Here is a 15,935-nt window from a genome sequence, read left to right as displayed (position 1 = left end):
TAGTAAAAACTCATGAAAGTCACTCCCACAACAATACGTTCTCACTCCCAACTCGTCAAATGCGGCAGCTTGGTCAGTGGCCCTATGCTTCAAACTATGACACTCTAAATCTTAAACTTAAACTTTATTAGAACCATTTTATACATACATGTACATACATTAAATTTGACCTCTGCATTTAACCCATCCTAAGCATTTAGGAGCAATGGGCTGCTGTTAAGCCTTGGGAGTAAGAACAAGCTGCCCACAGGAGGACCAGATCAAATCCAACTTTGTTTGTAGAGTGCAGCTTTACAGAGGGATAAAACAATATAGAAACAATGATAAAATACATTCAGACAGATACAAACACACAATCTTAAATCTAAGCAAAGGCTAAACAGATACAAAACTAGAATTTCATTATTTTAATGTCATCTACAGATTGATAGGATTCAATGTAACATGAAGTCTACAGCGCTTATATCATCAGGACACAATGAAATATAGAGTAGTGTGTCATCTGCATAGCAATGGTTCTTTTGTTTGCTTTGTTGCATATAAAGCATATAAAGATTAAACAGAAGCGGCCCAGGACAGATGTAGGTATTTGAGAAGTTCCACTTTAGATGATACACTTGTTGAGGTGAACTGGGGCTCCATTCACAAGTGAAATTAATTGTTTTTTACAGCTAAAGGAATTTACAATAGTTTGGGTATGCTGTTTATTAAAAACTCACCTGCAGACAGTATTACCAAAGAATAAAGCACAAGGCCAGTTACATTTGAAATAATTTGTTCACCCAGGCATTCCACTAAATGCACATTGTACAACTAAAGTGTTTTAAAAGTGTTATAGCTGGATTAAAAACTGAGAGTGTAACCTGGAGCAGAGATTATACAGTAGATTACCTGGAGCTGAGTGTAGAGAATAAAGTGGCATTTAATTACCAGATAATCTCACCCTCTCTTCTCTCTTGGTCTCATTTATCTCTTTTCCTCCCAGACCTACCAGAGACAGTGAAGATGATGAGGATGATGAGAGGAAGGGCAAAGGCTGCACCCTGCAGGTATTATTTGATTGGTTTTCATAACACACTTTTAAAGAGACTTCTTAGAGACTTTTTTAATCCTTTTCTTCAATGTCAATATCCCTGAGAGACAGTGAAAGCTGTCCTACCACATACTGAGAAGGAAATGTGACTTACTATATGTAATACTTTGCTTCAGTTGGTTTAAGAATTATTGTTGCTTTAAGTTAATTCATTTAATATAATTATTGTGTACTAGTTTTCTATTAGTTAACGCACAAGCTAACACAGTGAAATAAGAGCCCATTGTGTAGCATTAGAGTCTAATTTGAACTTTCTCTTAACCTTTCAGTACCAGTATGCCTTGGTGCGAGTCCTCACTCATTTTGTCGCCGAACCCTCTGACCCTGGAGGGGAGATGGTCTACATGTTGGGTGCAGACTGGCAAGCTGATATCACTCATTTGGTCTTGGACCAGCTAAAGGTATGGAAAAACTAAACCAGGATAAATGCACAAAAGCCTCAAAGTTAGCGATGAACTAATTGATTAAAGTTGTAGTAGTAGCTGACAGCTTGTTTCTGTGCTCCACAGGTAGAAGATCCTCGCATCGCCAGACTGATAGACGGACGGATCTTGATCGGGCGGGACCTGGGGATTACCACTATACAGGTATGCACCCTCTGTTCTACTCTCATCAATATACAGATATCAACTCTGTTCTTTTAACTATTCTTTTAACTATTGTTGCAACCCACTCTCCTATCTGAAGCAGTACACATTATATTCACCTTCTCATACCAACCTGAGAATGAAATATAAAATATAAAATGAAATAACCAAAAAAATTCAAGGTTCAAGGTTGTTTATTTGTCTTTTGTCAATTCCAGCAAAGCAGTCATTGCCAATAAAAATCAACCATGCTCATAAAATATGTATATATATATATATATATATATATATATATATATAAAAGGGGAAATCACAAATTAAAGTAAATGTAAAAGCAAAATGATAGTCTAAGGCATAAAATAGTGGCTTAAATATAAACTTAAGAAAATATAAAATAGTAATGTAAATTTGTAAATTTGTTGACGACAGTATTTCAGATGGGAAAACTGCATGTAAACAGGATGTAGTATGTATATGCATGATGAGACGTAATATATGTATACAGAGGTATAAACAGGAATGTAGAATGTATAGAGAAGTAACAAATATGTGTACATATATTCAGAGGTGTAGCAGTTTGTAAAACAATATGTAAAGTATATAAAGGTAAATAAATGTAAAGAGAGAAGAGATAATTCTCATGTGGTTTGAACGTTTGTCACTTTGATTCAACTTTTAAAGTTTAGAAATGGACACACTCTGGTGCACTAGTTACTAACTATAAAGCATCCCAGAAGACTCTGTGTTTGAATTGCATTTTAAGGATTCAGAAAACACACTCAACACTGACAATGTATTCACTTGCTGGACAACAAGACCAGAGAAAGACGGTTGAAATATATAAAGCGCAGTGTAATTTGGCGACTCACATCGCAGCCATAAGCACTCCTGTGATGTAAACATTATCCTTTCTTTCTTCCTCTCCGCTTCCTCTCACTTGCAGTTCTAAGCCTCGCCTGCTAGCTCGTTACACAATTAGCCACAATTAACTGTCGGATTTGGCCCTGACACCTCAGCGTGATGTTCAGCAATTACACACAGACACACACTTACGCTGGCACACGGGGAACACACTCGTGCACTCGCTGAATTCCAATAAGCCGGTTCATTGTGACTGAATGTGACAGCGGAGGACGGTCCTGTGGCTTACTGTCTTACTCTTTACTGTTATATAGCAGAGCCGAGGCAAAACCACGGAATATGTTACAGTCGTAGTCAATACAGTTCTTTTTATTATTATGTTACATCTCTCATCTTTCAATATATAAACTACTGTACATAATAGTGCTGTCAATTGATTAAAATATTTAATTGCATGATTGTCCATAGTCAAACGTATTTGATCGCAAATTAATCACACATTTTTTAACTGTTCAAAATGTACCTTAAAGCGAGATTTGTCAAGTATTTAATACTCTTATCAGCATGGGATTGGACAAATACACTTGCTTTATGCAACTGTATGTATATATTTATTATTGGAAATCAATTAACAACACAAAACAATGATAAATATTTTCCAAAAACCCTCACAGGTACTGCATTTAGCATAACAAATATCCTCAAATCATAACATGGCAAACTGAAGTCCAACAAGTAAAAACAGCTGTCAGTGTGTCAGTGTGCTGACTCGACTATGACTTGATCCAAACTGCATGTGATGATCATAAAGTGGGCATGTCTGTAAAGGGGAGACTCGTGGGTACCCATAGAACCCATTTTCATTCACATATCTTGAGGTCAGAGGTCAAGGGACCCCTTTGAAAATGGCCACGCCAGTTTTTCCTCGCCAAAATTTAGCGTATGTTTGGAGCTTTATTTAGCCTCCTTCGTGAAAAGCTAGTATGATGATTTGTACAAACGGATTCATTAGGTTTTTCTAGTTTCGTATGATGACAGTATCTTCACTCTAGCTTTAAAACTGATCCCGCTACAAACAACGAAAAATCATTAAAGAAATTAGTGGCATTAAAATGAAATTATGCATTTTTATGATTCAGGATCGAGTTTCATTCTAAGTGCTTACATGTGCGTGATTGCTCTGAAGTGTGTGTTGTGTGTATATCTTAGGGATTTAGGGGGAACAGCTGAGTGTGTGTTTGCATCAGTTCGACTGGGGACTGCTGCATGCATGCACACATACAGACAGCTGTGCTCTGTTTGGGAGCCAGGAGAGAGAATTTACCCAGCATTCCCATTGAGATGCCAGAGTCGACAGCCATCATTTGATAGTTTGACATTTCAATTTTACCCCCCAGCTCCGTCTCCCCGAGTCTCGCCTCTTCCTCTCTTCCCCGTTTCTCCCGCCCCAGTCTCTCTTTCTCACCCTCTTATTCTCTGCCTGTCTTGGAGAGCAATCCCAAAGCTGTCAATCATCGCATTTTGTTAGCTCGCTGAGGGTGGGATTGAGTTTGACGCCCTGACACGTTCGCTGAGAGATTTTCTTTGTACACCAATCAGATCTGCCTGTCCTCCTGTCGCCGGGCGGAGTAGCACACTACAGCACAGGGCTCCTAATCTCTATCACGGTCTGTCTGCTGCTCCCTCTCTCCATCCGTACCTCAATCTCTTTTTGCGATCCTTCTTTCTGCCCCCTCTCACTTTCTGTCCTCCTCTATTTGTCATTGTCTCTCTCTCTCTGACACCTACTCCATTTATTTCTCTCTGGGCCGCTTTCACTTTCTCTCTCTCTCTCTCTCTCTCTCTCTCTCTCTCTCTCTCTCTCTCTCTCTCTCTCTCGTCTCTTTTCATTCACTCTTTTTTTCTGTCTGTTTTGGCCTTGTACTTTGTTTATGCTAAGTTGTCTTAGTTGGATGCTGACACATTGGAGCACAGCTGGGAGGCAGACGGGAACACTGTGTGTGTGTGTGTGTGTGTGTGTGTGTGTGTTAGTTTCCCAACTTTAACAAATACTGCCAGTCTATGTGGCCCAGAGCACTGTGGTGTTAACCAGCCCTCGCTGCTCCTCTGTCAATGTTAAACACTTCACTGTCACCTTAAGCAATAATCACAGAGACAGCAACAAAAGCTCTTTTAATGCACCTCTCTCCCGTACCGTCTTTCAGAGTTTCCCTAAATTCTACTTCCTAATTTCCTACACTTGATTCAGCATGATCAACAGGATCTTGTTGTTCCCATTGTTATTATTTATCGACACAAGCTGTCATTCCATGACCTGTCGAACAACCAGGTTGTCAGTGACGTGCTCCAGACAGTGTCCTCCCTTGACCGAGAGAAGCGCTGAGCCACATGGGACAGGATGAAGCCTGCCCTTTGACTGCATTCATTGAGAATCCTGTAACTCCGCACCTCCCCGCAGGATTGTGCAGAGTTGTCCACAGTTGTGGTCGTGCTTATTTGTGCTTTAGAACATAACCGCCATGACACAACCAGAAAATAACGTTTTATTTCTCTATTTCACTGCTTTGTTCTCGCTAACACCGCTCCCGCTCTTCATTCACTCTATAGCTCGCTCCACCATCGCTGCTCTCTCTCTCACTTGCTCGTTCGTTGAACCGAGGAGTGGCAAACTTTGATGATGAAACTGCTTTAGTGCATATGTAGACTCCTCTGCAACTCTAATAATGGAGATTGATTTCACGTAGCAAAAACTTTAATTATTTTAAATTTGAAATGTAAATGTCATTTTACTCATGTGTTTTGTGATCTTTGGTTGCAGGTTCTGTCCCCGCTGTCTGACTCTATCCTGGCAGAGAAGACTGTGACTGTGTTGGACGACAAGGTAAAGTAATATTATTTTATGTATTGGGGATGTAAGTCTCTTTTGATTGGCATGCATCATGATATCCTCTTGTTTGTCTAGGTCACCATCACTGACCTGGGAGTCCAGCTGGTTGCATCTCTGTCCCTCAGTATGACAGCGAGTCCTGGAAATTACCAGGCTATACAGCTAACGACCACAGCTACAGACCTGCTACACACACCTAAACAGGTAGGAGATACACACACACACACACGCACACACACACACACACACACACACACACACACACACACAGAGATCATAATATCTCCATCTCTGCTAGATATCATATCCTCCGGGTTGCGATATCAGATTTTCTGAATATAACTTGCACATGCAGACACATGATAAACATACATAGACACCTCACTGCCTTTAAGTTTGTTTCACACACACACACACACACACACACTGATGGACTACATCTTAAGCTGCTCCCATCTCAACGGTAATACCCCCGAGGTTGTAATCACAGAAGTTAAACAGTAATTCTGTGCTGTGAACATCACACCGCTGCTATCTCTCCCATAATCAGTTTCTAATTAGGAGTGCATAACTTCCAGGCTATAGCGCTGCTCAGCTACAGTTACAACCACCTAAAGGTCTACAGTAAAAACAGGTACTCTATATTGTCAGCTAGAGCCACATAAAGGCAGTTTGTTTTTTGGCAATGCTCAATTGAAACTACATTTGTCATGTATGCGTCCAACAAAATTTAAATTAAAATTTTGATACCATTTTTTTCTTTTTCTTATTCTCCTTTCTTTACTTTTGCTCGGTGCATGACGGGCCTCATGCAGAAAGCAGCATAATAACAAATTTCCTCTTATTTTTATAAAAAATAAGTATTAATTTTCATATTTGTAAGTACCCATTGATTTCTGGGATTCACATGATACCTATGCTAATAATAAACAATCGGCCACATGCCTCCAATTTATGATCAAGGTGGGATTCATCATTCAGCACACCTGGATAAGAGCAGATTTGGATGGTTAAGAACGTTTGGTGCATCTGGAGTTGACTTCTCAGGGGTTTTTTTAGTAGAAAATAAGAGAATATGAGAGAAATATAAGCAAATGTTGCTGCATCCGGCCCAATATCTATAGAAAAATACACTCACACACACATAAAAAACAAACCTACATACCATATTGCAAGGCGACCATGTTAGAAGTTATTCTTGACTCTCTAATCACATTGCCGAGAGTTATTTTATCCCAGCATCTCAAGCTATTATCCCTCTCCCCACCTTCCCTTCTACCTCCCTCTCTTTTTTTATCAAACAATACCCCACATTATAATTTCTATCTGAAGGCTAATTGGACGAGAAGAAGCTCATTACGATATAAAATACGGATCTGATATTGCATTTTATTCAAACATTCATTTATTTTTCTATCTGCCTGTTTTTATCTACATCATTCACCATTACCTGTGGAAAGATGACGCCACTATAGAGAGGGAAAGTACGGAGAAAAGGAGAAAATAGCATGAAAAGAAGTAAAAAACAGAAGACCAGAGGGAAAGAGAGGGAGGGGAAATTACAATTTAATGTGAAAATAGAGGGAGGGAAAGAGATAAAGTGTTGTTCCTCACGTTGGAGCTTAATTACTTTTGTAGGGAGGTCTTTGCTGCGTTATACCTACACAATCTTTTCTGTGTTCTGATTAAAGAAAGCAAAGGGTTCTATCAAGGGAAATTAGTGAGGCAGGATCACTAGACAAGCAGCAGAAAATACATTCTCTGCTGAACTCTGTTTTTGTTTATGGAATAGCTGCTTCTAGCTGGAAGAAGACTGCAACAAAAAAACATTTTTACATCTTCAAAGTATTCGTCCTGATTGTAATGGAAGAGATGGAGACTGGAGAAAGGTACAAGAAAGTCAGAAGAAAGTGTGTCTGTGCACAGAAAGAAGTGGTTAGGTTTCAATTATCAATGTCTACACAAGTGTTTATGTGGGTGGGTGGATGGACGGGGGTGTAGATGTATTTCTTTGTGTCTTGCTCCAAGAGTAACAACATGCTATTTGTTTCCATTGTGTTGTTGACGCAAACAGCTGAATCATTCAAAAAAAACATATCACACTGTCAAGTTACCAAGGCAAACATCTTTTGTAAGAGCTGCTAAAAGGTGTGATGTGTAAGATCTGGCTGAATTCAGATTGCTACATCTCCGATAACTGAAGACCTGTCTCCCAGAGTTGCTAACTTTGTCCATTTGTCTTTTGATGCAGGTACCGCTCATAGACCCATTAGCTAAATCATCTCTGCAGCAAATATTGTACCAAAGTTATAGCCATTCTGAGATTTGAATATGACCTTTAAAAAGGCCCAATAAAGGAAGATTTAAGGTTCTGTGTTTATGTTCAAAACACTGTTAATACACTTTTCTCTTATTTTATGTATGTAATGAGAATTTTTTCTGTTTCTCTTTCAGGAGGCGGCGATCAGTGCCTGGATCCAATACAGTGACGGTTCAGTGACACCACTTGATGTCTATGATCCGAAGGACTTCCTCCTCTCGGCTGTGTCATTAGATGAGAGCGTCATCTCCATAACCAATCAGGTACTAGCCATTACAAGTTTTCTTTATCTGACCAATGGCTTAAAGCTGTGTAAAATATGTCAGAAACAAAAACCATGGCAAGTTCTACTAATGGATATTTTCAGGAAACACTGCAGATTTTGCAAATGTGACAAACAGTACTGTGTCTGTTGACCTTCACATTGTCTCTGTTGTCTATCAGGAGCAACACTGGCCTATCGTAGTGGCCGAGGGCGACGGACAGGGAGCACTGGTTCGCGTGGAGATGGTCATCTCTGAGACCTGCCAGAAATCCAAAAGGAAGAGTGTGCTGGCATCTGGAGTTGGCAATGTGATAGTGAAGTTTGGAGCAAAGAGTGAAGGAAGAGGTGGACAAGACGACGGAGGAGGGACGGACAACAGCACCGGCGGGCACCAAACAAAGGATGGAGGAGAGTGGAAGTCCAACAGTGCAGCAGTGGATCGAGAGGAAGGAGCCATGAGGAAGGTGGGGGGGAACAATGGATGTTGGATTGTTTAGTGCAATCAGTAAATTAAGTATCTTGCTACACCATTACTGGAAAGGTTGACTGTATTCTTTTGTAGCTCAATGGGAAGAGAATGACATGAACATTGCCAGGAATCTAAAATGTTCCGCCGTTACAGGCTCGTTGTGTACACTTGCGCTCATGCGACCGTGGTGTAGTTCGTTTATAGACTAACGTTAGCTTTTTACTTCTGGTGATATAGTCACTCTTCAAAAATCATAAAAGTGGTGTTCATTTGTCAAGATTTTTCTTGCTGAACAAAACGTGTAAGTATTATAAGCGTTTGTTTGCCAAAGAGCTTATTTTCTGCAATAATTCAAAACCCAATGGGAAAATCCTCATTGGCTTTTTGTTGAGGGAACCAGGGTGATGCTAACTTCCTGGTTAACCTACAAAAATACGTCATCCCTGCAGCACTCTATTTAGCTTTTTACTCCACTATATTTGATTATAAAGTATAGCATCTCAGCTCAATGCACATTATACTGTATGTACCCACTTTAAATCAAAACTGATCACTCTTCCTATGATGTAAAACAATGAATGAAAATCAACAATAACAAAACACCACCGATGTAAAAGGTAGTGAACTAACCCAGCATTACAGTAACATGAGCATGAATAAACAAACTAGGAATAAGTTCTTTTGGAGTTGATATAGTAATAATATATGTTTAACTATCTGTGTTATTTTCCATTAATCAGGTGAGCACAACGACCAAGAGCACAGTAACCCATCGTGCTTCAGGTGGTAAAGCTGCCAGTGGAGGCAGCAGCAGCAGCCGTGGCGGAGGCCCCAGCCAAGCAGGGGACTACAGCAGCTACCCAGCACAGGTGGAGGTGCCGGGCACCGGGGACAGCGAGCTGACGCAGACCACGAGAGGACTGTCGGACCTGGAGATCGGAATGTATGCCCTTTTGGGTGTATTCTGTCTGGCAATACTGGTCTTCCTCATCAACTGTGTCAGCTTTGCTTTCAGGTAAAACATCTTGATGATTGAAGACTCAATTGTTTTTTTATTATTTGAAGGAAACTCAGCGACAGAAGTGGGTAGGTTAAAATGCAAGGCTTTCATCCATTAACATCACAGTTATCCCTGTATGGACCACCATATGAACCTAAAAGGCCAAGACACCAAGCACCTGGCATTGACAGACAGGGTGTTTATTGGCAAAATTTGGTTCATCCATTGTTGTTCGGTTGTCTTTTGCTCTCTACTGTATAAATAAAGGGATGCCCATTTTCAATATTAAAGGTACAGTGTGTAGGATTTTGGGGATCTATTGGCAGAAATGGAATATAATATTCATAACTATGTTTTCTTTAGTGTATAATCACCTGAAATTAAGAATTGTTGTGTTTTCATTAGCTTAGAATGAGCCCTTTATATCTACATAGGGAGTGGGTCCTCTTCACGGGTCCGCCATGTTTTTACAGTAGTCCAGAACTGACAAACCAAACACTGGCTCTAGTGAGAGCCTTTCATGTTTTTACGTTACCTGAAGGCCATCATAGGTTCTCTACAGGCCTTGAAAGTGAGGGTTGAGTGGAAGGGTATTCAGTTGGTTGCAATCTGCAACCTCACTGCTAGATGTCACTAAATCCTACACACTGCTCCTTTCAAAAATCAGCACAGCCTAAAATTGCACTTGTTCAAAATAGCACTTCAGTCATAGACTAATTATCGTCCTTCATCTGCAGATACCGTCACAAGCAGGTCCCCGTGCTGGAAGCAGGAGGCAACATGAACCACGCCCATGACTGGGTGTGGCTTGGCAACGAGGCCGACCTCTTAGCTGACCACTCTGACCAATGCCAGGGCGGGCTGCCGGATGAGTGCACCACCATCATCGACCGGAACGAAGGAGGATACGAGGAGAACAAGTACCTGCTGAACGGGGCTGGAAACACATTAGTGATGGGCACAGGCATGGGCACCATTAGTGGGAGCGGTGGCCCAGGTGGGCACCGGGGCGTCACACACGGACAGACCTTGCCCAGATCTGTTCCAGAACCCCATCAGTGCCTTTCAGCAATCACTACTGGTGGCAAAAACGCCACTGGCCAAGCGGAGCATCTGAATAATTCCCCACGAGCCACGGCTGCAGCTGCGGTTGCAGCCGCCAAACGCAAACGCGTCCAGTTCACGTCTTTTGCCACCGTTCTGCCCAATGATAATTCGGGTGGGGGTGGCCCGTACGCCAACTCGTCAGTCCTGGTGACCAATGGGAGCGAGGATGACATAAAGTGGGTGTGCCAGGATATGGACCTGGGTCAGTCTGAAATCAGAACCTACATGGAGAGGCTACAAGACAATCTGTGACTGAGAAACGGAGGGGCAGAGGATGAGTGCAGGAGGGGGAGGATGGACAATGAGTACAATTCACCTGTAATGCCTTTGCAATGGATGAAGGGAGGGAGAACTGGAGGAATATGAGAACAGTGAAGGGAACACGAGGAGTTTAGAAGATTATTGAACAGACCGTGTCGAGGATGCTTACGTTTAGCTCCTCTTAGGCTATGAAAAATACTGTCATCACTAGCTCACACTCAAAGCAATGGTAGCAAACAATAAATAACATTATGAGTTTGTTTTATATTATTAATTGTGAAAATATTAGTGTAAAAATCAAGTCACTATTGGTTATGAATGTTTATTTTCAGAATACCAGTAAACCATTGTGCTATACAGTAAATTCAGGGTATGTTATTGGACAAACATTATCGAGCCACTATACATTTAAACGAGGACGGCAAGAACATCATTTCTGAAGTACTTTTTGACTCACATGGTGTATTGCCAGCATTGGATGTTGATTGATTATTGATAGATCTAGTTTTAATATTTACCAGCCACGTCTACTGAATGGTTACGTAATGACTACTGAAGAATAGGTGTGCATCAACGTTTGTTTTCGTTTCACCATGTGACCCATTTGCTTTCGGCATTGCTCATAAGTGAAATGTAACATGTAAAAATATATATATATTCCAAGTACTCAACTATAAATTCTGGCACCAGTGGGAGCTGCCATTCAGCACTGAATACGGGCGATCTTTGCTCTTTTCCTCAGACGACAGAATGTGTCAAGAGTTGGGAAATGATATGACATACAAAAGACTGTTTCTCTCCTTGGATCCAAGACAGAGGCATTTAAACTTGCACAATTACAAACAGGAACGGACACTAGCCATATTTGAGGCTTACTTCCTGTTTTGTGAAAACCTTCCAGCCGATGACGGCTTTCTCCCTGTATTCAGAACCAATCGCATCATCCCCTGGCCCCTCTCCTTGTCTGTGATTGGACAGCAGTAGAAAACTTTGTGAACTGAAGTGCACAGTGAAATACTGTCTGTAAAGTAAAAAGGGGGACTGACTAAGGTGTCTCATATAAAAAAAGGAGGCTGCTTGGGCTTTGCAAAGCCTGACCGAACACTTAATAATGAGGATTATTTAAAAACCATGTAGGCAACAAGACAGACCCGAGTACCTGCAGTGTTATACATGGAGCTAACAGGATATACTGAATGACGTTACAATACAAATGAAAACGGAGCGACACTCTTGAATATCTCACGAATAGACATGGGTTCATGAAACATGTTTGTTTTGCTGAACATAATTCTGTATATTTTTCCCCCTTTTTCTTTGTCCTTTTTTGATGATTAGATTGTTTTTATTACGTTTTTCCTTGTTACATTTTTATTTCCTAATTTGGGATGATATTAATTGTAGCTTTTATTTTTCAAGGATTTATTAAGATTTTAAGGATATAGGTGTACGATTCTTTTTTTTCTCCTAGAGATCTATTTATTTAAATTAACATTTGAGAGGGTGAGGGCGGAAAGAAAGGCCAAGATTGAAAACCCGCTGGTGAATGATAGCACATACGAGAAGAAACGTGAAAGGACGGAGACTGAACAGGCAGAGGTTGCCTCACCTTCGTTAAGCTCAGGTGACGAGTCATGAAGAACTGACGATAAAAAAAGGAGAACTGTAAGATTGTTAAGATTGCAATATTTATTTATAAATGTGTTACTGTTTCAGAGTACACTGTATGTTGTAGATAAATAAACATGCTTCAAAGTGCTTGTGAATAAGATTGCAGGTCACTAGCCAACGACATGGTGATATTTTGTACATTTTACAGTGCAAATATGGTACACAATACTATCTACCACCACAATGTGAAAGTGATCTTATTGGTTCTTTTTTCTAAAGATGTTCCTGTCTTTGTTTAAAGTATTGAATGAGTTCTTGTCTTTGTACAGGGTAGGAATCAGTTTACCTCCAATGAGATGTAAAAAAAAATGGAGGCAATTCCATCGTGAAATCACACTCAAAATTGCTCGAGGATGGTGAGATCCATTTCAGAAAGACAACCAAACCAAATGCTAGGATGTTGGGCTAGTCCAAAAGAAAACATCTGGGTTACTACAAACATCTCTATTTTCAATCATTTGTTTAAAAAGATACATGATAAAAAAAAAAAATGCACATGAAATCACAATGGTCAAATCGTCAGGTCCGGAGCAGAATGAATACAGGATTCAAAGGACCGAGAGCTTGATAGACACCGATAAGAGACCTGAGCTGACTCCAAATGGGGGATCTAAATGGGCTGCAAAGCCTCCACCAAAGCAATAGATATTTTGACTGATGACGGCGACTATACTGTATGTTCTGGACTCATACACATTACTGTATCTCGCCTACTCTTAACGTAGCTACAAGACTGCTGTGATTGAAAGGATCAGTCGAACAGGTTGGATAGTCGCTGAAGGTAGAAGTGTAGCAATGCTTTCAATGAAAAACATTAACTAGAACTGTGAGTTTGGTCATACTTTACAGCCTGTGACACCCATTCTACCTGTTGTATAATTTTAAAACTGTTTGGATGTCAACTGAAAAAAAATAATACAAGGCTATTTTTGATTATTTGTGGGGCATTTCAGCTTTTATTTGATGCCAGAGAAAGACTTCTGTGTGTAGCCATTGTGGAAGGGCCGCAATTTACTGCATGCTTACTGAACTACTGCAGCACGGCTCCCCAGAGGAATTGTTTTAACAGCACAAAGGTTTTGGCTCCTTTGTCGTAGTTGCAGCTGTCAGAAGTTACACAGAATGGCCAGGGTAGGAGGTTGCAACTAGAGAGTAGAGTTTTGTGTTAAATCATGCTAATTCGGTTTTACCAAGAGCAGTTGGTTTGTATTTTATTTTTTTATTTTCCACATTCCTCTGGTTGACAGGCTGTTGTGCTGGTATACAGGGAACTGGATCCGTCTGCTACAGAATTATGTTCATATTTAACCAATTTGTAATAGCAATTTTTAGCCAATGCAGGAACTAATGTGATGTTCATACAGCGCAAGTAAAAGTAAGTAAGGGTGAGGCGGTAAGGGAAGTGATTGGCAACCATAGCATAGCAACGTATCCTCATACAACGGTTTGCATGACATCTTACAAAAAGTGATTCCTCATTTTTTGTGTGTTTTCCTACAAATGTCCAGCAACAGGTGTCGATTTCACTCATTACATGCATACAGTCATTTAGGCATTTAGGCAACAAAACTACTTGGTTAGGTTAAGGAAAAGATTGTGGTTTGAGTTAAAAAAAAATTACAGAAGTGGCGTTACTAAAGTCCGGAAGTTACGTGACAAATAAGTCAACGTTTTGGTTAAGATAACTACGGAAGTGGCAAAACTTAGTTACAATCTCCATTTCGTTCTCTTTGGCGGCACCTCTGGCAATAATCTGTAATTGCAGGTGTGTTTTTGGATCTCACTTCTCAGAGATCCAAAAAGTGTGCGGGCACCGCTTGTGATTTTTCCTGGAAATGTCGCCACAGACACCGTGTTCGTAATACTGCAAATGCGAGGGCGTTCATCAGTGGGACATCCCCATTGTGTTACCTCATTCTGCGATAGATAGTGACTTAACAGACATTTATTTAAATGAAAATCTTACGGAAGTTACGTGACAAATAAATCGTCTAGTTTCACACGGGGTGCGAATGCCAGCCTCCTGGGTGAAAGTCCGTATGTATAGTTTTAGTATGTATAGTGACAAACGGTGTATGAGAACAGCCTGAACATTATGCTACACAGGAACATTGCATTTCATCCAATCTAATACAAAACAGTTTCATATGAACATAAGTCTGATGAGAAAAGTTTTGAGACAGATCTGGATGCATTTGAACTGGAGGATTCAGTTGTTTTAAATGTTGTCACTCAGCCTTGTTTTACTCACTTGTAAGGCTTTGTGTCTACAGAGGATCTGTATATATGGTGCTGCCTAATTTTTCTTAGAAAGCAAAGACGCCTTGTTTCCAGAGGAGGATTTTACATTATTAGCCACTATAGACTTCCCCTCTTGAACCTGATCTTGCAATAACACTCCAGTGAAGTGAATAAACTACCTTAGAACCACATTAGTTCTGCATGTAAGTAACTTCTAACACATTTTTCTAAACAATTCCTCCAGGATGAAGCCGATGCATAGCAGTAGTTCAGCCGGCAAGCAAGCAGTAAAAACTGGGACCTCTACAGTGTCTGTCTGTGCTGAAAAAACATCAAACCACTAAAAAAACAAATACATATTCTCAAAAGAGCTGAGTTCAGTTGTTGTGTAGCTACAGTGGGAGGTGCACATGGGCAGCAGTTGAACGTGCTACAGGTAGAAGAGGTGCCAGTGGACACGAGCCCTGAAGGTTTTTTTGTTTAATTTGTTTTTCTTTTTGCTATTGTCATTGTTTAAACATGGTTCATGGAGGCCAATAAAGACCCATAATCAAAAACAGCCTGCTCCTTTGTCTTATAATACTCTTTTATTGTTTATTCTTCAGCTTCCCGCCATGATAATCTTGTATTTCGACTCATGTTTTGGTGTTTCAACCTTTCATGGCGATGGCAGTGCAGGACATAATCAGAAAGGTAGGTACAGTTGCTGGAACTTGAGACATCAGGAGACATCGTCAATCACAGGTTTGTTTAGAAGAGCTGTCATTTTCAAAAAACATGTTTCTCAATCAGACTTCTGTGTTGAAATGTCAATCTAGAACACACAGGCTGCACAGAAAGTAGTTTACTTGCTTCTGTAAGATTGTGTAAAATGTAAAAAGAAAATAAAAAACATAATAGTTTGACTTGTAAAAACTTTTGAAAGATTGAAAGCTTTGCCATACTTTTAAGGGAACTTTTTCCAAACATGGTACCTTCATGTGGCAATGATTTATCCAATATGTACAGAAGAATTGTTTTTAGTAATTCGAAGTATGCCACACTGGAAAAACGATAGGACAAATATTTCTAGTGCTATTTTTGTAAAAACTTTTAAAATAAACTGATTGGACATTTAATTAGGAATACAGATAACTGCATCATGGAGGGCTACAAGACAACAGCAACTGATTT

The 15,935-nt window shown here is 40.2% G+C and overlaps 1 protein-coding gene across 1 annotated transcript in view; it reads left to right on the top strand.

The window, feature by feature from the left end:
* Positions 1-12,642, top strand: part of si:dkey-215k6.1 (transmembrane protein 132C) — a 295,611-nt gene extending 282,969 nt beyond the window's left edge. The window contains exons 8-16 of the mRNA XM_037777558.1: positions 986-1,049; positions 1,363-1,494; positions 1,603-1,680; positions 5,360-5,422; positions 5,504-5,632; positions 7,883-8,011; positions 8,193-8,477; positions 9,223-9,497; positions 10,220-12,642. Coding sequence (XP_037633486.1) covers positions 986-1,049; positions 1,363-1,494; positions 1,603-1,680; positions 5,360-5,422; positions 5,504-5,632; positions 7,883-8,011; positions 8,193-8,477; positions 9,223-9,497; positions 10,220-10,841 — 1,777 coding nt within the window. The 3' untranslated portion in view covers positions 10,842-12,642. The remainder of the gene's footprint in view (positions 1-985; positions 1,050-1,362; positions 1,495-1,602; positions 1,681-5,359; positions 5,423-5,503; positions 5,633-7,882; positions 8,012-8,192; positions 8,478-9,222; positions 9,498-10,219) is intronic.
* The last annotated feature ends 3,293 nt before the right edge of the window (positions 12,643-15,935 follow it).

The sequence above is a fragment of the Sebastes umbrosus genome, chromosome 8, assembly GCF_015220745.1.
Source record: "Sebastes umbrosus isolate fSebUmb1 chromosome 8, fSebUmb1.pri, whole genome shotgun sequence".
Taxonomy (NCBI): domain Eukaryota; kingdom Metazoa; phylum Chordata; class Actinopteri; order Perciformes; family Sebastidae; genus Sebastes; species Sebastes umbrosus.
Note: the sequence above shows the minus strand (reverse complement) of the source record. Positions and strands in the feature narration are given on the sequence as shown.